The sequence below is a fragment of the Aethina tumida genome, chromosome 3, assembly GCF_024364675.1.
Source record: "Aethina tumida isolate Nest 87 chromosome 3, icAetTumi1.1, whole genome shotgun sequence".
Classification (NCBI taxonomy): domain Eukaryota; kingdom Metazoa; phylum Arthropoda; class Insecta; order Coleoptera; family Nitidulidae; genus Aethina; species Aethina tumida.
This window is the reverse complement of record NC_065437.1, coordinates 1,125,855-1,152,636: the sequence shown is the minus strand read 5'-3', so window position 1 is coordinate 1,152,636 and position 26,782 is coordinate 1,125,855. Positions and strand designations below refer to the sequence as shown.

Below are 26,782 nucleotides of genomic sequence, written 5' to 3'. Positions count from 1 at the left end.
CAAACTAGAAGCTGAATGATATTTAAAGTAGTGTTGTAGAAGAAATGAAAGTTTTATCAATCAACGAACGAGTGATATTTATAGAAAAAGATATAGAAGAACAGAAAAAGCATTTTCCAATTAACAGTCGAGAGATATTTATGAATTTAAATCATAGAAGAAAAGGAACAAAGTCTTCTCAAACTAAAAACTAAACAATATCTGTAGGTACAAATTCTAGAAGAAAAGAAGAAACGTTTTTCATGTGACAGTCAAAGAATATCAATAGATAAGTAATTGTGAAGGAAAAGAAAAGAAGTCTTCTTAAACTAGAATCTGAATGATATTTATAGTAGTGTTGTAGAAGAAATGAAAGTTTTATCAATCAACGAACGAGTGATATTTATAGAAAAAGATACAGAAGAACAGAAAAAGCATTTTCCAATTAACAGTTGAGAGATATTTATTAATTTAAATCATAGAAGAAGAGGAACAAAGTCTTCTCAAACTAAAAACTAAACTATATCTGTAGATACAAATTTTAGAAGACAGGAAGAAACGTTTTTCATGTAACAGTCAAAGAATATCAATAGATAAGAAATTGTAAAGGAAAACAAAAGAAGTGTTCTCAAATTAGAAGCTAAATGATATTTATAGTAGAGTTGTAGAAGAAATGAAACTTTTATCAATCGACGAACGAGTGACATTTAGAGAAAAAAATATAGAAGAACAGAAAAAGCATTTTCCAATTAACAGTCGAGAGATATTTATTAATATAAATCATAGAAGAAAAGAAACAAAGTTTTCTCAAACTAAAAACTAAACAATATCTGTAGATACCAATTCTAGAAGAAAAGAAGAAACGTTTTTCATGTAACAGTCAAAGAATATCAATAGATAAGAAATTGTGAAGGAAAAGAAAAGAAGTCTTCTTAAACTAGAAGCTGAATGATATTTATAGTAGTGTTGTAGAAGAAATGAAAGTTTTATCAATCGATGAACGAGTGACATTTATAGAAAAAAATATAGAAGAACAGAAAAAGCATTTTCCAATTAACAGTCGAGAAATATTTATTAATTTAAATCATAGAAGAAAAGAAACAAAGTCTTCTCAAACTAAAAACTAAATAATATCTGTAGATACAAATTTTAGAAGAAAAGAAGAAACGTTTTTCATGTAACAGTCAATGAATATCAATAGATAAGAAATTGTGAAGGAAAATAAAAGAAGTCTTCTTAAACTAGAAGCTGAATGATATTTATAGTAGTGTTGTAGAAGAAATGAAACTTTTATCAATCAACGAACGAGTGATATTTATAGAAAAAGATATAGAAGAACAGAAAAACCATTTTTCAATTGACAGTCGAGAGATATTTATTAATATAAATCATAGAAGAAAAGGAACAAAGTCTCCTCAAACTAAAAACTAAACAATATCTGTAGATACAAATTTTAGAAGAAAAGAAGAAACGTTTTTCATGTGACAGTCAAAGAATATCAATAGATAAGAAATTGTGAAGGAAAAGAAAAGAAGTCTTCTCAAACTAGAAGCAGAATGATATTTATAGTAGTGTTGTAGAAGAAATGAAAAATTTATCAATCAACGAACGAGTGATATTTATAGAAAAAGATATAGAATAACAGAAAAAGCATTTTCCAATTAACAGTCGAGAGATATTTATGAATTTAAATCATAAAAGAAAAGAAACAAAGTCTTCTCAAACTAAAAACTAAACAATATCTGTAGATACAAATTTTAGAAGAAAAGAAGAAACGTTTTTCATGTGACAGTCAAAGAATATCAATAGATAAGAAATTGTGAAGGAAAATAAAAGAAGTCTTCTCAAACTAGAAGCTGAATGATATTTAAAGTAGTGTTGTAGAAGAAATGAAAGTTTTATCAATCAACGAACGAGTGATATTTGTAGAAAAAGATATAGAAGAACAGAAAAAGCATTTTCCAATTAACAGTCGAGAGATATTTATTAATTTAAATCATAGAAGAAAAGGAACAAAGTCTTCTCAAACTAAAAACTAAACAATATCTGTAGGTACAAATTCTAGAAGAAAAGAAGAAACGTTTTTCATGTGACAGTCAAAGAATATCAATAGATAAGTAATTGTGAAGGAAAAGAAAAGAAGTCTTCTTAAACTAGAATCTGAATGATATTTATAGTAGTGTTGTAGAAGAAATGAAAGTTTTATCAATCAACGAACGAGTGATATTTATAGAAAAAGATATAGAAGAACAGAAAAAGTATTTTCCAATTAACAGTTGAGAGATATTTATTAATTTAAATCATAGAAGAAGAGGAACAAAGTCTTCTCAAACTAAAAACTAAACAATATCTGTAGATACAAATTTTAGAAGAAAAGAAGAAACGTTTTTCATGTAACAGTCAAAGAATATCAATAGATAAGAAATTGTGAAGGAAAAGAAAAGAAGTCTTCTTAAACTAGAAGCTGAATGATATTTATAGTAGTGTTGTAGAAGAAATGAAAGTTTTATCAATCAACGAACGAGTGATATTTATAGAAAAAGATATAGAAGAACAGAAAAACCATTTTTCAATTGACAGTCGAGAGATATTTATTAATATAAATCATAGAAGAAAAGGAACAAAGTCTCCTCAAACTAAAAACTAAACAATATCTGTAGATACAAATTTTAGAAGAAAAGAAGAAACGTTTTTCATGTGACAGTCAAAGAATATCAATAGATAAGAAATTGTGAAGGAAAAGAAAAGAAGTCTTCTCAAACTAGAAGCAGAATGATATTTATAGTAGTGTTGTAGAAGAAATGAAAAATTTATCAATCAACGAACGAGTGATATTTATAGAAAAAGATATAGAATAACAGAAAAAGCATTTTCCAATTAACAGTCGAGAGATATTTATGAATTTAAATCATAGAAGAAAAGAAACAAAGTCTTCTCAAACTAAAAACTAAACAATATCTGTAGATACAAATTTTAGAAGAAAAGAAGAAACGTTTTTCATGTGACAGTCAAAGAATATCAATAGATAAGAAATTGTGAAGGAAAAGAAAAGAAGTCTTCTCAAACTAGAAGCAGAATGATATTTATAGTAGTTTTGTAGAAGAAATGAAAGTTTTATCAATCAACGAACGAGTGATATTTATAGAAAAAGTTATAGAAGAACAGAAAAACCATTTTTCAATTAACAGTCGAGAGATATTTATGAATTTAAATCATAGAAGAAAAGAAACAAAGTCTTTTCAAACTAAAAACTAAACAATATCTGTTAACTAATGAATATTGAAATTGTATAAAAAAAATAAATTTAGCCACATATAAAATATCAAAAAGCTTATCACAACTTCTTACTTTTACTGTGAAATTTCTTACACTTTTTTAATTGCTCAACGTACATGTCCTGCTGAGCTGGGTAAACTAACAAGTACACATTAATTAGTAAGACACCTATAAATGCCAGAAGATATTCATATTCCCCTCGAAATTAATTAACTTTGTCAAGTAGAAAACTTCTTGTAGATATTAATGAAAGGTAGCGAAACATTAATACAACTAGTGAATTTTAATTACATTTATATCAAGTTATTGCGCAAACATTTCAATTATAACATTTCAGGATGCCACATAAGGATCATTAAAGTGAAGAGATTTACCCATTCATTTTTATCTCTTAAAAGGTATTCATGCTGCAAAAATAATCTTGTATTTCTTTTAATCCAATTATTTTAAAACCAGACTAAACATTGCTTCCAAATGAACTCGTTTGATTAATTAAAATAAATGTAGTTTGTCGTTTTTGTTTATTTTTAGAGATGTCACTACAAACGGAATAAACCTATTTTACTGTTTATGTAATGTTATCCTGTCGTTTATTAAAAATTCGATTTATTTTCGTTATGATACCTAAACAAAAATGTTGGTGACACAAAGCGTGAGTAACTTCAAAGCCACCCCGACTAGTTCTCGCTAAGAATGGAATGTAATATCAAGAAATCAACTTTACGAAATTTATAATATGCAGACTAGAAAAGTATTTTATAATAAGAGACTTTTCCGAAGCTACTCCAAACTCAATATTTCGCTGGAAACGTGGAAGGTAATTTATTTTTAATAACCGAACTTTTATGACACACAAATTAAATATTAACAAGCGAAACTTCCACATTTTTTGTGCTTTCAATTTATTAATTTAATTGTTTTAATTTTATTCGTCATTAAATTTAGTTAATCAAAAAATGTATTATATAAAAATAAAAGTATATGAGCTTTTAACTGCTCACAATAGCTTTATTTAGGTCATTATTAAAATTATTTTAAAATAAATAATAAAAACAAAAAGAGAAATAAAAGTTTATGTATTTTATGTTTAATAATATATATTATTACAGCAATGTAATGTTTCGAATGAATTATTTTCAATTAATTCCTATAAATAAAAAATAATTTCGGGGTAAAACGGTGTTAATTCTAATTATAATATTTAAACTAAACTTAAAAATTTATCATTTATATTCTAATTTTTAAAATTAAATAATTTAATTCATCAACAAAATTAAGCTTCAGTTAAATATATGATATAATGAGCTTTTAACCGGTCACAATAGTTTAATTTAGGTCATTATGAACATTATTTTAAAAATAAATTATGGAAACAAAAAAGTGAATGAACATTTAAGTTAAATATATAACGAAATCATGTTTTAATAAAATAAGATATTTACAAAATTCATAAATTAATTTTGGGGAAAACAATGTTAATTCAGATTAGGATAATTATACTAAACGTAAAAATTTATCACATTCATTTTAAATTCATGTTTAAAAATCAATAATTTAATTTATATGATTTAGTTAATCATTAAATTTAGTTTTCAGTAATATATTTTATAAAATGATGTGTGGTCACAGTAACTTAATTTAGGTCATTAAATAACTTTATTTTTAAATAAATAATGGAAACAAATAAATGAATGAATGTTTTTAATAAATTAAAATATTTATAAAATTCACTAATTAATTCCTGTAACTGAAAGATAATTTTGGAGAAAATTAGGATAATTAAATTAAAATTTCATGCTTTTTATTTATTTTTATATCTTAAATTTAAGTTTTGGTCATACACATTATAGAAAGCTTTGAACTACTCAAAATAGCTTAAATTAGGTCATTATTTACATAAACAAAATATTTTATGTTAAATGCTATTAAAAATTATTTTTATTTTATTTTTCATTATTAAAATCAATGATATAATTATAATTTAATTTAGTTCATCATTAAATTTTATTTTTAATTATAAGTACTATAAAATAAGCTCATTATTAATCAGAAATGAAAGAAATAAAAGTTAGTATTTCATGTTAAATGTCATAAATATTTATGATGGAATGTTTGAACGAATTAAAATATTTTTATTCGCTCGTTAAATTTAAATTTCAATGATTTTGTGTAAATGTTAAAGAAGCTTATAATTGATCAAATCAGCTCATTTTACATCATTACCAACATTTATTTAAAAAGGTTTTAATTTTATTATTAATTAATTCGATTGATGTATAATTTAATTTATCATTAAATTTAATTTATTTAATGTAAAAATGGTCATTAATTGATCGTAGCAGATTATTTGACATCATTGTTTCAAAAATATTCTGCATATACAATTAAATTTAATTTATTTGTTTTATTGGCATAATTGGAAATTTGGTGAATGCGTCGGTCGACGTTGAATAAAAATTTACTTTTTGTTGAAAACTAATGTTTAATTAAGTTAATTAGTGACATGATTAAAAATTTGTTGGATGCACGGTTTAATTTGAGGGGATGTTGAATAAAAATTTAAATTTGTTGAAAACTAATATTCTAATTAAGCTAATTATTAACTTAAAATTCAGAAGCTACTGTCTAAATTTTATACTGTCTGTTTATCTAAATTTTATATTAATTTTAGAACTATTTAAATTTTACATCAATTGTTTCAGAAGTTTCAGTACTGTCAGAATTTTATATAAAATTATTTAAGTATCAGAACTGTCCTAATTTTACATAAAATGGTTTAAACATTTGAAAACTGTCTTAATTTTATTCAAAATTGTTTCAGGATTTTCAGAGCGATCTAAATTTTATACAGAATTATTGAAAAGTTTCAGAACTGTCTTAATTTTATACAAAATTGTTTGAGAATTTTCAGAACTAAATTTTATGACAATTGTTTCAGAAGTTTCAGTACTGTCTGAATTTTATACAGAATTATTTAAAAGCTTCAGAACTGTCTTAATTTTATATAAAATGGTTTAAACATTTCAAAACTGTCTTAATTTTATTCAAAATTGTTTCAGGATTTTCAGAACTATCTAAACCTTATAACAATTGTTTCAGAAGTTTTAGAACGGTCTAAATTTTATTCAGAACTATTTAAAATTTTCAGAACTGTCTTAATTTTATACAAAATTGTTTGAAAATTTTCAGAACTATTTAAATTTTACGGTAATTGTTTCAGAAGTTTCAGTACTATCTGAATTTTATATAGAATTATTTAAAAGTTTCAAAACTGTCTTAATTTTATATAAAATGGTTTAAACATTTGAAAACTGTCTTAATTTTATTCAAAATTGTTTCAAGATTTTCAGAACGATCTAAATTTTATACAGAATTATTGAAAAGTTTCAGAACTGTCTTAATTTTATACAAAATAGTTTGAGAATTTTCAGAACTAAATTTTATGACAATTGTTTCAGAAGTTTCAGTACTGTCTGAATTTTATACAGAATTATTTAAAAGCTTCAGAACTGTCTTAATTTTATGTAAAATGGTTTAAACATTTCAAAACTGTCTTAATTTTATTCAAAATTGTTTCAGGATTTTCAGAACTATCTAAACCTTATAACAATTGTTTCAGAAGTTTTAGAACGGTCTAAATTTTATTCAGAATTATTTAAAATTTTCAGAACTATCTTAATTTTATACAAAATTGTTTGAAAATTTTCAGAACTATTTAAATTTTACGGTAATTGTTTCAGAAGTTTCAGTACTATCTGAATTTTATATAGAATTATTTAAAAGTTTCAGAACTGTCTTAATTTTATATAAAATGGTTTAAACATTTGAAAACTGTCTTAATTTTATTCAAAATTGTTTCAGGATTTTCAGAACGATCTAAATTTTATACAGAATTATTGAAAAGTTTCAGAACTGTCTTAATTTTATACAAAATTGTTAGAGAATTTTCAGAACTAAATTTTATGACAATTGTTTCAGAAGTTTCAGTACTGTCTGAATTTTATACAGAATTATTTAAAAGCTTCAGAACTGTCTTAATTTTATATAAAATGGTTTAAACATTTCAAAACTGTCTTAATTTTATTCAAAATTGTTTCAGGATTTTCAGAACTATCTAAACCTTATAACAATTGTTTCAGGAGTTTCAGAACGGTCTAAATTTTATTCAGAATTATTTAAAAATTTCAGAACTGTCTTAATTTTATACAAAATTGTTTGAAAATTTTCAGAACTATTTAAATTTTACGGTAATTGTTTCAGAAGTTTCAGTACTATCTGAATTTTATATAGAATTATTTAAAAGTTTCAGAACTGTCTTAATTTTATATAAAATGGTTTAAACATTTGAAAACTGTCTTAATTTTATTCAAAATTGTTTCAGGATTTTCAGAACGATCTAAATTTTATACAGAATTATTGAAAAGTTTCAGAACTGTCTTAATTTTATACAAAATTGTTAGAGAATTTTCAGAACTAAATTTTATGACAATTGTTTCAGAAGTTTCAGTACTGTCTGAATTTTATACAGAATTATTTAAAAGCTTCAGAACTGTCTTAATTTTATATAAAATGGTTTAAACATTTCAAAACTGTCTTAATTTTATTCAAAATTGTTTCAGGATTTTCAGAACTATCTAAACCTTATAACAATTGTTTCAGGAGTTTCAGAACGGTCTAAATTTTATTCAGAATTATTTAAAAATTTCAGAACTGTCTTAATTTTATACAAAATTGTTTGAAAATTTTCAGAACTATTTAAATTTTACGGTAATTGTTTCAGAAGTTTCAGTACTATCTGAATTTTATATAGAATTATTTAAAAGTTTCAGAACTGTCTTAATTTTATATAAAATGGTTTAAACATTTGAAAACTGTCTTAATTTTATTCAAAATTGTTTCAGGATTTTCAGAACGATCTAAATTTTATACAGAATTATTGAAAAGTTTCAGAACTGTCTTAATTTTATACAAAATTGTTAGAGAATTTTCAGAACTAAATTTTATGACAATTGTTTCAGAAGTTTCAGTACTGTCTGAATTTTATACAGAATTATTTAAAAGCTTCAGAACTGTCTTAATTTTATATAAAATGGTTTAAACATTTCAAAACTGTCTTAATTTTATTCAAAATTGTTTCAGGATTTTCAGAACTATCTAAACCTTATAACAATTGTTTCAGGAGTTTCAGAACGGTCTAAATTTTATTCAGAATTATTTAAAAATTTCAGAACTGTCTTAATTTTATACAAAATTGTTTGAAAATTTTCAGAACTATTTAAATTTTACGGTAATTGTTTCAGAAGTTTCAGTACTATCTGAATTTTATATAGAATTATTTAAAAGTTTCAGAACTGTCTTAATTTTATATAAAATGGTTTAAACATTTGAAAACTGTCTTAATTTTATTCAAAATTGTTTCAGGATTTTCAGAACGATCTAAATTTTATACAGAATTATTGAAAAGTTTCAGAACTGTCTTAATTTTATACAAAATTGTTAGAGAATTTTCAGAACTAAATTTTATGACAACTGTTTCAGAAGTTTCAGTACTGTCTGAATTTTATACAGAATTATTTAAAAGCTTCAGAACTGTCTTAATTTTATATAAAATGGTTTAAACATTTCAAAACTGTCTTAATTTTATTCAAAATTGTTTCAGGATTTTCAGAACTATCTAAACCTTATAACAATTGTTTCAGGAGTTTCAGAACGGTCTAAATTTTATTCAGAATTATTTAAAAATTTCAGAACTGTCTTAATTTTATACAAAATTGTTTGAAAATTTTCACAACTATCTAAATTTCACGACAATTGTTTCAGAAGTTTCAGTACTATTTGAATTTTATATAGAGTTATTAAAAAGTTTCAGAACTGTCTTAATTTTATATTAAATGGTTTAAACATTTCAAAATTGTCTTAAATTTATATAAAATTGTTTGAAAATTTTCACAACTATCTAAATTTTACGACAATTGTTTCAGAAGTTTCAGAAGTGTCTGAATTTTGTATAGAATTATTTAAAAGTTTCAGAACTGTCTTAATTTTATATAAAATGATTTAAACATTTCAAAACTGTCTTAATTTTATTCAAATTTGTCTCTGGACTTTCAGAACTATCTAAACTTTATAACAATTGTTTCAGAAGTTTCAGAACGGTCTAAATTTTATACAGAATTGTTTGAAAGTATCAGAACTGTATTAATTTTATACAAAATTGTTTGAGAATTTTCAGAGTTATCTAAATTTTACAACAATTGTTTCAGAAATTTCAGTACTCTCTAAATTTTATACAAAATTATTTAAAAGTTTCAGAACTGTCTTAAGTTTATGCAAATTAGGATTTCAGGATTTTCAGGATTTACAGAACTATCTCAATTTTATAATAATTGTTTCAGAAATTTCAGTACTGTCTTAGTTTTATACAAAATAGTTTAAATATTTCAAATATTTGTATTCAAAATTGTTTCAGAAGTTCAGTATTGTATTCAAAATTATTTAAATGTTTTAGAACTGTCTTAATATTATTCAAAAGTTTCGGAACTGTCTAAATTTTACATACAATTTTTAAAGAAATTTCAGATCTGTCCAAAGTTTGTACGGAATTGTTTAAGAAGTTTAAGAAGTAACATTTTCTTTTTGATGAAAACTAATGTTCTAATTAAGCTAATTACTGACCTAATTGAAAATTTGGTAGATGCGTCGGTTTAATTTAAGAGGACATTGAATTAAAATTCACTTTATGTTGAAAACTAATGTTCCAATTAAGCTAATTATTGACATAATTGAAAATGTGGTGGATGCGCAGATTTAATCTAAGAGGACGTTTAATCGAAATTTACTTTTTGTTGAAAACTAATGTTCTAATTAAGCTTCCATTTCATCCCCAAAATTAATACACAGAAACAATGTTCACCCGTACACGTAACCATTGTACAAAAGACATAATAATTACGAAGTGAATTCATAACTATTTGGATGGACCGAAATCCCAATTATACGGTCGAACGACAACCGAACCCATTTCATATTCGGGGAATGCATTACAAACAAGAGCCGCACACCCGACCGTTCCCCCTTCCCATTGTACACCGAAATCAGTAAGTTCTGTTTGTCGCAGGAACGTTCGACCAAAGCTACATCCCGCACGCCATCGCCTACAGCGGCTGCCTCGGCGAGCACCGTCTCCGCTGCCAGGGCCTGGACAACTACACCGCACCGCAGGTCACCACGTGCGTGGCGCCGGAGATGTCCAGCGTGTCGGCCGCCGGCCACCCCGTCGTCATCGCCAGCAGCGTGATGGCCGACGACGGCACCCGCGTCAAGTCCGGCGTCCCGGCCGTGCCGCTGGCGGGCCCCTGGCTGGTCCTGGTCCTGTTCAAGTTCGCCGTGACATGACTGTGCACGCGTGACCGGCGGTTTTCAGGGTAATTTCGCTCCGACTTGTTTTAATATGCGCAGTGATATTTTGTACATACATAATAAATTAAATGACTCATTGAACTAAGGCCGGACTGACGGTTTTTGACGTGTACATAAATCAAATTATAATAAAAATAAAACGTCGGGATGTATCGACCAAATTTGGGGGCGAAGATGAATTGTTGTTAATTATAGTGAGGCCACAGGATATACACTAGTGCACGTTTTACCCACTCATACAGCATGTTTTTCAATGTTCCAACGGCGTATCTACAGTCCATTTGTTGGAGTGCCAATGATGTATTTCCCAAACTTTCAATATACACGATCAATGTTTATTCGGAATGTATATTTACGTTAAATAAATTAATATAGGGGATGTCAATTAGAGAGTTTTAATTAAACACACTCTTCACAATAATTTTAAACCAGAAAGGTAAGTATTATTTCAATTATTTTATTATTCAAATATCAATCAATTAATTGTTAAATTTTATCAATGCTGCGGAATGAAAACAACAATAACAACATTGAGGCAACGATTTATATAAGTTATAAAAAGAGGAAAACTTATTGACGATGAAAAACTGTGAAATTGATTATTTGATATTTTATTTTAATGAAAATATCTGATTAATAGTACCTCAGTAGTTTGAAAGTTGTCCTATTTCTTACTAATCAAAAAATTGTCATACTTAAATTATGAATACATATCTCGTTGAACAGAGACATTTAAAAAGAAAAAACTGTAGAAAAATAATTTTGATTACAAAGAAAATAAATAAAAATATTCAAATGAATTAGGATAAAATATTTGAAAACATAAAATTGATTGCCTTTTGAATGTTTAAACATTTATTAAACATCAAAAACATGTTTTTTATAGTATTTTATAGCTTACTTTACTGATTAATTAAAAAAATTTAAATAGTACCTGTTAAAAATGGATCTAACAGTGGATAAAATAAATTAATTTTAATATAATCAACTTATTCTTAGAATTTGTTTAATAGTAACTAATTATTGGATTTGTTGCGCATTCGCCATTTTTAACAACAGTTGTAAAAATGGTGAATGCGCTACAAAAAACTTAATTAAAATATTCAAATGAATTAGGATAAGTTATTTGAAAACATAAAATTAATTGCCTTTTGGTTGTTGTTGAAATTATATAATTTGTTTGCGCATTCACGATGTTTAAACATTTATTAAACATCAAAAACATGTTTTTTATAGTATTTTTAAGGTTATTTTACTGATTAATTAAAAAAATTTAAATAGTACCTGAAAAAGATGGGTCTAACAGTGGATAAAATATATTACTTTTAATATAATCAACTTATTCTTAGAATTTGTTTAATAATAATTAATTATTGGATTGGTTGCGCATTCGCCATTTTTAACAACAGTTGTAAAAATGGTGGATGCGCAGCAAAAAACTTAAATAAAATATTCAAATGAACTTGGATAAGATATTTGAAAACATATAATTAATTGCCCTTTGGATGTGGTTGTAATTATACAATTTGTTTGTGCATTCACGATGCTTAAACATTTATTAAACATCAAAAACATGTTTTTTATAGTATTTTAAAGGTTACTTTACTGATTAATTAAAAAAATTTGAATAGTACCTGTTAAAAATGGATCTAACAGTGGTTAAAATAAATTACTTTTAATATAATCAACTTATTCTTAGAATTTGTTTAATAGTAACTAATTATCGGATTAGAGGCGCATTCGCCATTTTAACAACAGTTGTAAAAATGGTGGATGCGCAACAAAAAACTTAAATAAAATATTCAAATGAATTAGGATAAGATATTTGAAAACATAAAATTAATTGCCTTTTGGATGTTGTTGTAATTATACAATTTGTTTGCCCATTCACGATGTTTAAACATTTATTAAACATCAAAAACATGTTTTTTATAGTATTTTAAAGGTTACTTTACTGATTAATTAAAAAAATTTGAATAGTACCTGTTAAACATGGATCTAACAGTGGTTAAAATAAATTACTTTTAATATAATCAACTTATTCTTAGAATTTGTTTAATAATAATTAATTATTGGATTGGTTGCGCATTCGCCATTTTTAACAACAGTTGTAAAAATGGTGGATGCGCAACAAAAAACTTAAATAAAATATTCAAATGAATTAGGATAAGATATTTGAAAACATAAAATTAATTGCCTTTTGGATGTTGTTGTAATTATACGATTTGTTTGCCCATTCACGATGTTTAAACATTTATTAAACATCAAAAACATGTTTTTTATGGTAATTTAAAGGTTACTTTACTGATTAATTAAAAAAATTTAAATAGTACCTGTTAAAAATGGATCTAACAGTGGTTAAAATAAATTACTTTTAATATAATCAACTTATTCTTAGAATTTGTTTAATAATAATTAATTATCGGATTTGTTGCGCATTCGCCATTTTTAACAACAGTTGTAAAAATGGTGAATGCGCAACAAAAAACTTAAATAAAATATTCAAATGAACTTGGATAAGATATTTGAAAACATATAATTAATTGCCTTTTGGATGTGGTTGTAATTATACAATTTGTTTGTGCATTCACGATGCTTAAACATTTATTAAACATCAAAAACATGTTTTTTTATAGTATTTTAAAAGTTACTTTACTGATTAATTAAAAAAATTTAAATAGTACCTGTTGAAAATGGATCTAACAGTGGATAAAATAAATTACTTTTAATATAATCAACTTATTCTTAGAATTTGTTTAATAGTAACTAATTATCGGATTGGAGGCGCATTCGCCATTTTTAACAACAGTTGTAAAAATGGTGGATGCGCAACAAAAAACTTAAATAAAATATTCAAATGAATTAGGATAAGATATTTGAAAACATAAAATTAATTGCCTTTTAGATGTTGTTGTAACTATACAATTTGTTTGCGCATTCACGATGTTTAAACATTTATTAAACATCAAAAACATGTTTTTTATGGTATTTTAAAGGTTACTTTACTGATTAATTAAAAAAATTTAAATAGTACCTGTTAAAAATGGATCTAACAGTGGTTAAAATAAATTACTTTTAATATAATCAACTTATTCTTAGAATTTGTTTAATAATAATTAATTATCGGATTTGTTGCGCATTCGCCATTTTTAACAACAGTTGTAAAAATGGTGAATGCGCAACAAAAAACTTAAATAAAATATTCAAATGAACTTGGATAAGATATTTGAAAACATATAATTAATTGCCTTTTGGATGTGGTTGTAATTATACAATTTGTTTGTGCATTCACGATGCTTAAACATTTATTAAACATCAAAAACATGTTTTTTTATAGTATTTTAAAAGTTACTTTACTGATTAATTAAAAAAATTTAAATAGTACCTGTTGAAAATGGATCTAACAGTGGTTAAAATAAATTACTTTTAATATAATCAACTTATTCTTAGAATTTGTTTAATAATAATTAATTATCGGATTTGTTGCGCATTCGCCATTTTTAACAACAGTTGTAAAAATGGTGAATGCGCAACAAAAAACTTAAATAAAATATTCAAATGAAATTGGATAAGATATTTGAAAACATAAAATTAATTGCCTTTTGGTTGTTGTTGAAATTATATAATTTGTTTGCGCATTCACGATGTTTAAACATTTATTAAACATCAAAAACATGTTTTTTATGGTATTTTAAAGGTTACTTTACTTTTAATATCAACATATTCTTAGAATTTGTTTAATAGTAATTAATTACATACTATAAATGTTCTTCTAAGTAACCCACGAATGATAAGTCAAATATTTAAAGCAAAACTTTATAGAAGTAATTTTGAATTTAAATAAAAATTAGAAGAAAACAAAGAGAAAAAACTTTTAGAGATTTTAAGATTATTGACTTATTCTAAGACAAATACCTAAAGATGTGATAAACCTGTGAATTGACTTTATCAAAGTTAATTCAGGAATAGTTATGTTCAAACTGTAAAAATGACGGAACATTATTATTATAGTAATGATAATTTCTCAAGAAAGCAGCACTATAGCCACTCCATCATCTTTAAACAAGTCTTAGGTAACTGATAGTTCTTTTTTTTTGGCCCAATCTATATGTTTCACAAGTACGCTCTTCGCAACAGCTGTTGAAATAGTGTGAATAAATTATAGTTATATCTTATCAAGCAACTACGTGACGTGTAGATATACGAGCGGCAAAACACTACACGTTCCAGTCGAATAAGGGCAAGTTGTTTTGTTTTTATGTGCAACTTTATGACTGGTGGGACCTTGGACGTATATTTTATAAAAGAAAAACCTCCATCCTTGTGAATTTAAAATTAGATATAAAATATAAATTACGGGTTTTAATAAATATGCCCAACCCCTGCCCCTATTTTTTATGGGCCGGAACGAAATCCGTCCGGAAAACGTTCCTCCAGGTTCGTGTCAAAAAATATATAATAAAACCCATTGTTGTGTCCGGCAAAAATTTATAAAAAGTTGCACTTGTGTAAGAATTTAGGTGTGACAATTCAACTAGTTCAATACTGGTCACGTACTATAAGGCTTTAAAACTTTGAGGTGAACAACGATATAAAACTTGAATGAGATATAACTAAACCGAGAGACGAACTATTTTTAGTTTACTTTGTTACAAAACTGAAAACTAACTATTGATTATTCTTGAGCCCCATAAAACGTAACAAGTTTACTAATTGCTCTTTATGAGGTACTTAAAATAAAAATATGGCGAATGCGTCACTATAATATTATTTTTAACGGTAAAATTGAAACTAATAAAAGGGTGAGCAAATAAATTCTACAAAACATTGTCTAGATAAATATTTTGTTTCTGTTAAATCTGTGAAAATATTATATATTCGAAATAAAGTTAAAATATGGTGAACAAGTTAGAATAACTTTATTATTATTTAACTGATTAATTGGATTTTAAGTACGAATTTATAAAATCTATAAAATATTTGAAAGTTTCACTAGTTTAGTTTTTAATTATTATAATTACTTTGTCCTAATTATTACATATTTAAAATAAGATTATAATATGCTGAACAAGTCAGAATAACTTTATTGTTATTTAGGTGTTTAATTGAATATAAGAAGTTTAAAGGAAGAATATATAAAATCTATAAAATATTTAGAAGTTTCACTAGTTTAGTATTTGAAATATCATATTTACTTTGTCCCATTTCTGAGAACATCTAAAATAAGGTTAAAATAAGGTGAACAAGTCAGAGTATCTTTATTATTATTTGGTTTATTAATTAAATTTAAGAAATTTAAAGAAGAAATTTATAAAATTTATAAAGTATTTGGAAATTTTACTAGTTTGGTGTTTTAAATATCATATTTACTTTGTGCAATTTCTGGGAAAATAGTACATATCTAAATTAAGGTTAAAATAAGGTGAACAAGTCATAGTAACTTTATTATTATTTGGTTTATTAATTAAATTTAAGAAATTTAAGGAAGAAATTTATAAAATTTATAAAGTATTTGGAAGTTTTACTAGTTTAGTCTTTTAAATATCACATTTACTTTGTGCCATTTTTGAGAAAATAGTACATATCTAAATTAAGGTTAAAATAAGGTGAACAAGTCATAGTAACTTTATTATTATTTGGTTTATTAATTAAATTTAAGAAATTTAAGGAATAAATTTATAAAATTTATAAAGTATTTGGAAGTTTTACTAGTTTAGTGTTTTAAATATCATATTTACTTTGTGCCATTTCTAAGAATATAGTACATATCTAAAATAAGGTTAAAATAAGGTGAACAAGTCAGAGTATCTTTATTATTATTTGATTTATTAATTAAATTTAAGAAATTTAAAGAAGAAATTTATAAAATTTATAAAGTATTTGGAAATTTTACTAGTTTAGTGTTTTAAATATCATATTCACTTTGTGCCATTTCTAAGAATATAGTACATATCTGAAATAAGGTTAAAATAAGGTGAACAAGTCAGAGTAACTTTATTATTATTTGGTTTATCAATTAAATTTAAGAAATTTAAAGAAGAAATTTATAAAATTTATAAAGTATTTGGAAATTTTACTAGTTTAGTGTTTTAAATATCATATTCACTTTGTGCCAATTCTAAGAATATAGTACATATCTAAAATAAGGTTAAAATAAGGTGAACAAGTCAGAGTAACTTTATTATTATTTGGTTTATTAATTAAATTTAAGAAATTTAAAGAAGAAATTTATAAAATTTATAAAGTATTTGGAAGTTTTACTAGTTTAGTGTTTTAAATATCATATTTACTTTGTGCCATTTCTGAGAAAATAATACATATCTAAATTAAGGTTAAAATAAGGTGAACAAGTCAGAGTAACTTTATTATTATTTGGTTTATTAATTAAATTTAAGAAATTTAAGGAAGAAATTTATAAAATTTATGAAGTATTTGGAAGTTTTACTAGTTTAGTGTTTTAAATATCATATTTACTTTGTGCAATTTCTGAGAAAATAGTACATATCTAAATTAAGGTTAAAATAAGGTGAACAAGTCATAGTAACTTTATTATTATTTGGTTTATTAATTTAATTTGAGAAATTTAAGGAAGAAATTTATAAAATTTATAAAGTATTTGCAAGTTTTACTAGTTTAGTGTTTTAAATATCATATTTACTTTGTGCAATTTCTGAGAAAATAGTACATATCTAAATTAAGGTTAAAATAAGGTGAACAAGTCATAGTAACTTTATTATTATTTGGTTTATTAATTTAATTTGAGAAATTTAAGGAAGAAATTTATAAAATTTATAAAGTATTTGCAAGTTTTACTAGTTTAGTGTTTTAAATATCATATTCACTTTGTGCCATTTCTAAGAATATAGTACATATCTAAAATATGGTTAAAATAAGGTGAACAAGTCAGAATAACTTTATTATTATTTGGTTTATTAATTAAATTTAAGAAATTTAAAGAAGAAATTTATAAAATTTATAAAGTATTTGGAAGTTTTACTAGTTTAGTGTTTTAAATATCATATTTACTTTGTGCCATTTCTAAGAATATAGTTCATATCTAATTTAAGGTTAAAATAAGGTGAATAAGTCAGAGTAACTTTATTATTATTTGGTTTATTAATTAAATTTAAGAAATTTAAGGAAGAAATTTATAAAATTTATAAAGTATTTGGAAGTTTTACTAGTTTAGTGTTTTAAATATCATATTTACTTTGTGCCATTTCTAAGAATATAGTTCATATCTAATTTAAGGTTAAAATAAGGTGAATAAGTCAGAGTAACTTTATTATTATTTGGTTTATTAATTAAATTTAAGAAATTTAAGGAAGAAATTTATAAAATTTATAAAGTATTTGGAAGTTTTACTAGTTTAGTGTTTTAAATATCATATTTACTTTGTGCCATTTCTGAGAAAATAGTACATAAAATAAGGTTAAAATAAGGTGAACAAGTCAGAATAACTTTATTATTATTTGGCTGATTAATTGAATTTAAGAAGTTTAAACAAGGAATAAATAAAATCTATAAGATATTTGAAAGTTTCATTAGTTCTGAGAAAATAATACATATTTAAATTAGGGTTAAAATATGGTGAATAAGTCAGAATAATTTTAGTTGATTAATTGTGTAGATTACAATGTATTCACAAACACTCTTCGTAAATATAAATATTAAATTATATTTACACTCCAGTGAAATTACTTTTTAATTAATTCTAGAATTAAAACATAATTATAATTATTAACATTTGCTAGTTGCAATTTCAATGATGTTAGCACAGCAACATCAAAAGTAAAATAGTAAATTCCGTAATTGTTTAAAACCCCTTATGAATTACTGTTGAAGCTTTAAGCGCTTTAATAAACCGGAAATGTAGAACGGTTCTCACAAAGCACTTTAAAAAGAACGAATTAACTAAATTGACGCACAGAATAAATGTTAATTTTTAAGCTAAGAAACTTATTCATTCTCTTTTATTTTCATCATTGAAATGCAAATGGCTTGCAAATTCGCAATTAATTGCCGCCAACTGAAAGTACAATAAATTAAGGCCCTTATTATAAATACATGAACGAAATTCGAGGCGTTAAACGACCAGACAGAAGGTCACCATCAAGATAATCCATGTTGAATAACCGGTCCAGACATCAGATGTAATCTGGTCGAGATCGAGGGGGTCGAATTCCCCGAAGAGTGTTAAAATTTAATCAATTTACAGGTACATAAATCTCCGACCCTCGAGATGCTCCGGAGTGTTCTAATAGGAAATATGTGTATGGTGGGCTAATGAAGTTTGAGATGACGTCTGACCTCGCAGCAGGTCAATACGTCTTCATTTTCGTCATAAAAATTACGCCGGAGTTGGTGGCGAAAGTGAAAGTTGAGGCCACATCACAAACGGATCCGTAATAAACAATGAGCGAGAGTATGTCCGATAATGGGATATTATCTTTTGGCTTAAAGCGCATTGTTCTCCCTGAATACTAATGCGTTAAGTGATTAGTGACTCTCCACATATTCTAAAGTCTCACCCCTCCACCCTCGTACCATTTAATCGGTTTTAGTTCGAGGGGATAATGAAATTTAATAGATGGCAATCGAAAACAAAAGGCATATTGTAACCAACTGATTCTTGTTGACAATGCACATTTCGAATTTCAATGGAAACTCTGATTTTAAATATTTATCTTTGGTCGACATGTTAAATGAATATTTTCACAATATCTGCAATATTTTTTTTGTTTCGGTTTTTTTTCTAGTTGTTCTGTTTTGATTTATCGATGCTAAAATAAATTAAAAATTTGGATGTAATTTATAGACGTTTATTACTGATAAAAATAAACAATTTTACAAAAATATTTTATTGAATTTAAAATATGTCGGTGAGCTTTTGGAAGATAAGCTGTAAAATGTTTCATACAATATTTAGAGATATCAGCATTGAAAACTAAATATATAAAAATAATTTATGGACATTTGTTTCTAATAATTGTAAAGAATTTTATACAAACTTTTAGTTATTCCTAAATATTTTATAGAAATTAAAACACTCATAAATAACAAAGAATTTTTAGAATAATTATATTATATTATAAGAGAATCTTTATATTTTAAAAGGTAATCTATATTTGATTAAAATATTTAGAGATAGTAGCTTAATAAATTAAAGTTTTTAGATTAATAATTTAAATTTTTTATTATTCTGAAAGGTAAGTCTTAAGTATTTTATAAAAATATTTAGAGCTAGTATAATAACATTAAATATTAAAATAATAAAAATAATTTAGGGACATTTGTTTCTGATAAATGTAAAAAAAATTACATAAACTTTTTGTTATTTCTAAATATTTTATAGAAACTAAAACACTCATAAACAATTATATTAAGAGAATATTTATATTTTAAAAGGTCAGTTTTAAATATTTAGTTAAAATATTTAGATCTTAATAAATTAAAGTTTTTAGATTAATACTTTAAATTTTCTTATTATTTCCAAAGGTAAATCTTAAGTATTTTATAAAAATATTTAGAGATAGTATAATAACATTAAAAATTAAAAGTATTAAAATAATTTATGGACATTTGTTTCTGATAAATGTAAAAAAAATTACATAAACTTTTTGTTATTTCTGAATATTTTATAGAAATTAAAACATTCATAAACAATTATATTAAGAGAATATTTATATTCTAAAAGGTAAGTTTTAAATATTTAGTTAAAATATTTAGAGCTTAATAAATTAAAGTTTTTAGATTAATAATTTAAATTTTCTTATTATTTTCAAAGGTAAGTCTTAAGTACTTTATAAAAATATTTAGAGATAGTATAATAATTTATGGACATTTGTTTCTGATAAATGTAAAAAAAATTACATAAGCTTTTTGTTATTTCTGAATATTTTATAGAAATTAAAACATTCATAAACAATTATATTAAGAGAATATTTATATTTTAAAAGGTAAGTTTTAAATATTTAGTTAAAATATTTAGAGCTTAATAAATTAAAGTTTTTAGATTAATAATTTAAATTTTCTTATTATTTTCAAAGGTAAGTCTTAAGTACTTTATAAAAATATTTAGAGATAGTATAATAATTTATGGACATTTGTTTCTGATAAATGTAAAAAAAATTACATAAGCTTTTTGTTATTTCTGAATATTTTATAGAAATTAAAACATTCATAAACAATTATATTAAGAGAATATTTATATTTTAAAAGGTAAGTTTTAAATATTTAGTTAAAATATTTAGAGCTTAATAAATTAAAGTTTTTAGATTAATAATTTAAATTTTCTTATTATTTTCAAAGGTAAGTCTTAAGTACTTTATAAAAATATTTAGAGATAGTATAATAATTTATGGACATTTGTTTCTGATAAATGTAAAAAAAATTACATAAGCTTTTTGTTATTTCTGAATATTTTATAGAAATTAAAACATTCATAAACAATTATATTAAGAGAATATTTATATTTTAAAAGGTAAGTTTTAAATATTTAGTTAAAATATTTAGAGCTTAATAAATTAAAGTTTTTAGATTAATAATTTAAATTTTCTTATTATTTTCAAAGGTAAGTCTTAAGTACTTTATAAAAATATTTAGAGATAGTATAATAATTTATGGACATTTGTTTCTGATAAATGTAAAAAAAATTACATAAGCTTTTTGTTATTTCTGAATATTTTATAGAAATTAAAACATTCATAAACAATTATATTAAGAGAATATTTATATTTTAAAAGGTAAGTTTTAAATATTTAGTTAAAATATTTAGAGCTTAATAAATTAAAGTTTTTAGATTAATAATTTAAATTTTCTTATTATTTTCAAAGGTAAGTCTTAAGTACTTTATAAAAATATTTAGAGATAGTATAATAATTTATGGACATTTGTTTCTGATAAATGTAAAAAAAATTACATAAGCTTTTTGTTATTTCTGAATATTTTATAGAAACTAAAACATTCATAAACAATTATAGTAAGAGAATATTTATATTTTAAAAGGTAAGTTTTAAATATTTAGTTAAAATATTTAGAGCTTAATAAATTAAAGTTTTTAGATTAATAATTTAAATTTTCTTATTATTTTCAAAGGTAAGTCTTAAGTACTTTATAAAAATATTTAGAGATAGTATAATAACATTAAAAATTAAAAGTATTAAAGTAATTTATGGACATTTGTTTGTGATAAATGTAAAAAAATTACATAAACTTTTTGTTATTTCTAAATATTTTATAGAAACTAAAACACTCATAAACAATTATATTAAGAGAATATTTATATTTTAAAAGGTCAGTTTTAAATATTTAGTTAAAATATTTAGAGCTTAATAAATTTAAGTTTTTAGATTAATAATTTAAATTTTCTTATTATTTTCAAAGGTTAAGTACTTTATCAAAATATTTAGAGATAGTATAATAACATTAAAAATTAAAAGTATTAAAATAATTTATGGACATTTGTTTCTGATAAATGTAAAAAAAATTACATAAACTTTTTGTTATTTCTGAAAATTTTATAGAAACTAAAACATTCATAAACAATTATATTAAGGGAATATTTATATTTTAAAAGGTAAGTTTTAAATATTTAGTTAAAATATTTAGATCTTAATAAATTAAAGTTTTTAGATTAATACTTTAAATTTTCTTATTATTTCCAAAGGTAAATCTTAAGTATTTTATAAAAATATTTAGAGATAGTATAATAACATTAAAAATTAAAAGTATTAAAATAGTTTATGGACATTTGTTTCTGATAAATGTAAAAAAAATTACATAAACTTTTTGTTATTTCTGAATATTTTATAGAAATTAAAACATTCATAAACAATTATATTAAGAGAATATTTATATTTTAAAAGGTAAGTTTTAAATATTTAGTTAAAATATTTAGAGCTTAATAAATTAAAGTTTTTAGATTAATAATTTAAATTTTCTTATTATTTTCAAAGGTAAGTCTTAAGTACTTTATAAAAATATTTAGAGATAGTATAATAATTTATGGACATTTGTTTCTGATAAATGTAAAAAAATTTACATAAACTTTTTGTTATTTCTAAATATTTTATAGAAACTAAAACACTCATAAACTATTATATTAAGAGAATATTTATATTTTAAAAGGTAAGTTTTAAATATTTAGTTAAAATATTTAGAGCTTAATAAATTAAAGTTTTTAGATTAATAATTTAAATTTTCTTATTATTTTCAAAGGTAAGTCTTAAGTATTTTATAAAAATATTTAGAGATAGTATAATAACATTAAAAATTAAAAGTATTAAAATAATTTATGGACATTTGTTTCTGATAAATGTAAAAAAAATTACATAAACTTTTTGTTATTTCTGAATATTTTATAGAAACTAAAACATTCATAAACAATTATATTAAGAGAATATTTATATTTTAAAAGGTAAGTTTTAAATATTTAGTTAAAATATTTAGAGCTTAATAAATTAAAGTTTTTAGATTAATAATTTAAATTTTCTTATTATTTTCAAAGGTAAGTCTTAAGTACTTTATAAAAATATTTAGAGATAGTATAATAACATTAAAAATTAAAAGTATTAAAATAATTTATGGACATTTGTTTCTGATAAATGTAAAAAAAATTACATAAACTTTTTGTTATTTCTAAATATTTTATAGAAACTAAAACACTCATAAACAATTATATTAAGAGAATATTTATATTTTAAAAAGTCAGTTTTAAATATTTAGTTAAAATATTTAGAGCTTAATAAATTAAAGTTTTTAGATTAATAATTTAAATTTTCTTATTATTTTCAAAGGTAAGTCTTAAGTACTTTATAAAAATATTTAGAGATAGTATAATAACATTAAAAATTAAAAGTACTAAAATAATTTATGGACATTTGTTTATGATAAATGTAAAGTAATTTACATAAACTTTTTGTTATTTCTAAATATTTTATAGAAACTAAAACACTCATAAACAATTACATTAAGAGAATATTTATATTCTAAAAGGTAAGTTTTAAATATTTAGTTAAAATATTTAGAGCTTAATAAATTAAAGTTTTTAGATTAATAATTTAAATTTTCTTATTATTTTCAAAGGTAAGTCTTAAGTATTTTATAAAAATATTTAGAGATTGTATAATAACATTAAAAATTAAAAGTATTAAAATAATTTATGGACATTTGTTTCTGATAAATGTAAAAAAAATTACATAAACTTTTTGTTACTTCCAAATATTTTATAGAAACTAAAACATTCATAAACTATTATATTAAGAGAATATTTATATTCTAAAAGGTAAGTTTTAAATATTTAGTTAAAATATTTAGAGCTTAATAAATTAAAGTTTTTAGATTAATAATTTAAATTTTCTTATTATTTTCAAAGGTAAGTCTTAAGTATTTTATAAAAATATTTAGAGATAGTATAATAACATTAAAAATTAAAAGTACTAAAATAATTTATGGACATTTGTTTATGATAAATGTAAAGTAATTTACATAAACTTTTTGTTATTTCTAAATATTTTATAGAAACTAAAACACTCATAAACAATTACATTAAGAGAATATTTATATTCTAAAAGGTAAGTTTTAAATATTTAGTTAAAATATTTAGAGCTTAATAAATTAAAGTTTTTAGATTAATAATTTAAATTTTCTTATTATTTTCAAAGGTAAGTCTTAAGTATTTTATAAAAATATTTAGAGATAGTATAATAACATTAAAAATTAAAAGTATTAAAATAATTTATGGACATTTGTTTCTGATAAATGTAAAAAAAATTACATAAACTTTTTGTTACTTCCAAATATTTTATAGAAACTAAAACATTCATAAACTATTATATTAAGAGAATATTTATATTCTAAAAGGTAAGTTTTAAATATTTAGTTAAAATATTTAGAGCTTAATAAATTAAAGTTTTTAGATTAATAATTTAAATTTTCTTATTATTTTCAAAGGTAAGTCTTAAGTATTTTATAAAAATATTTAGATATAGTATAATAACATTAAAAATTAAAAGTATTAAAGTAATTTATGGACATTTGTTTCTGATAAATGTAAATAAACTTTTTGTTATTTCTAAATATTTTATATAAATTAAAACACACATATAACAATGACTTTTTAGTACAATTATATTAAGAGAATCTTTATATTTTGAAAGGTAAGTTTTAAATATTTAATTAAAATACTTAGAGATAACAGCATTAAAAATTAAAGATATAATAATAATTTTACATAAACTTGTTATTTCATAAAAATTAGAACTCAAAATTAACAATTATTAAGAGAATCTTTATATTTTTAAAGAATCTTTGATTTTAAAAGGTAAGTTTTAAGTATTTTATTTAAATATTTAGAAATAACAGTATTAAAATTAAAGATATAACAATAATTTTACATAAACTTGTTGTTATTTCTAAACATTTTATTAAAACTCACGATTAACAATGAATTTTTACTACAATTATTAAGAAAATCTTTATATTTTGTAAGGTAAGTATTTTATTAAATTATTTAGAGATAGTAGCAATAAAAATTAACGATATAAAAATAATTTATGAACATTTGTGTTTTCGTTATTTCTAAATATTTTAATGACACAGATGTGTGCACAAACTCTCAAATATTTGATGTGTTAATAATTAATTAATTATCTGTTACTGGGTACATGTTCCAACATGTAGTAAAGTAAATATGAAGTGCGAAGAGAAAATGTATAATGCAAAAATCCCGGATAACAGCACTTACAAAAAGTACGTTCCATCTTTCACAACATTCGTCACTTAAAATTCTTTGTGCATATATGTCAGAGTTATATTTCAAAGATTTCGAGCTGAGAGTTTTTCAACATCCATTATGACAATTAATCATCCGCCGTAAATATACTTACCCTTAATGTATTCTGCAATTAATTCCATGAAACTTGCCCAGAAATTAATTCAATTAATAACCCCCCAAACTGAAAGTGAATATATTAGTATAATTGGAGAAAATGTACGAAAACAAATTATTAATTTATTGAGGTGTTAAAAACATGCACGTCACCGAAATTCGCTGACATACTTTTCGTGTTCTCATTGAAACGAGGCTGTTTTAGTTTTGTTGCTTTATTTTTCATTCCAAAGGAATCTTATGATCTTATTTTATTCGAAAGTTATGTCGGGGCGATATTTTAATGAAATATTTAAAGCTTACCTTTCAAAATATTAAAATTCTTTAGATAATCATCAAAATTTCGTGACGTTTTAATATCTGTGAATATCAAAATGTGTCTCTTCAGTAATAAATATTCAGTCTATAAAATAGGAATAACAAAGTTTAAACATAAATTAGAAACAAATGTCCGTAAATTTTTATGTATCTATCTAATTTTGAATGGTAATATATCTAAATATTTTAATAAAATGTTTACTTACCTTTCAAAATAATTATATTCTTTAAATTTCATCATTTTTGTTTCACAATTTATATTAATAAAACGGCATTAGGGCCTTTTTAAGACTTTCGGAACAGCATTAGATGTTTGCGGTCGCTTCGTGTCGGACTGTGGGCATAAAAAAATATAAATAAAAGTGTGCAGACGCAACGCCGAAGCTGCAGCTAAGTGTTCTATAAACCACGCGCCGTAAAAGCCCGGAGTTTCTAGGTAACCACCCATTCCGGGCGTACAGAGGAACCGTAACCGATGTCGACCAGAGAATTGTGGATTTATGGCCTCCATGTCCGATGCTCTTTAATGGAAGGTATTTTATCTAATGCCGATCGGTTCCAAAACGGAATGGTAATATGCGATTCAATTTGTAACCGGTCAATTTGCCACCCCTTGTTATGTCATGTTTGTGAGGATTCGTCCTGCAGGATTTGCCGACCGATAAATACCGTTAATGACGGTTTGTTTTATTTGGCTAAACAAAGCACACACTTCGTACAAGTCAAAGTAATTTGCGAAATTTAAATTTAGCTATATTAAATTAAAACATTATTAATTATGGTGGTGTATTTTGGGGCGGAAATCAACCTTAGAGAATTACTGACTTAATTGGCAATTAGAATAATTAGCACAAATCTGGTATTAATTCGTCTTGCACCAACTAAAAGATTCCCGATCAT

At 23.2% G+C, this 26,782-nt stretch overlaps 1 protein-coding gene across 1 annotated transcript in view; it reads left to right on the top strand.

The window, feature by feature from the left end:
• LOC109603951 (alkaline phosphatase-like) overlaps positions 1 to 11,031 on the top strand; it is a 113,698-nt gene extending 102,667 nt beyond the window's left edge. The window contains exon 10 of the mRNA XM_049964512.1: positions 10,373 to 11,031. Coding sequence (XP_049820469.1) covers positions 10,373 to 10,650 — 278 coding nt within the window. The 3' untranslated portion in view covers positions 10,651 to 11,031. The remainder of the gene's footprint in view (positions 1 to 10,372) is intronic.
• The last annotated feature ends 15,751 nt before the right edge of the window (positions 11,032 to 26,782 follow it).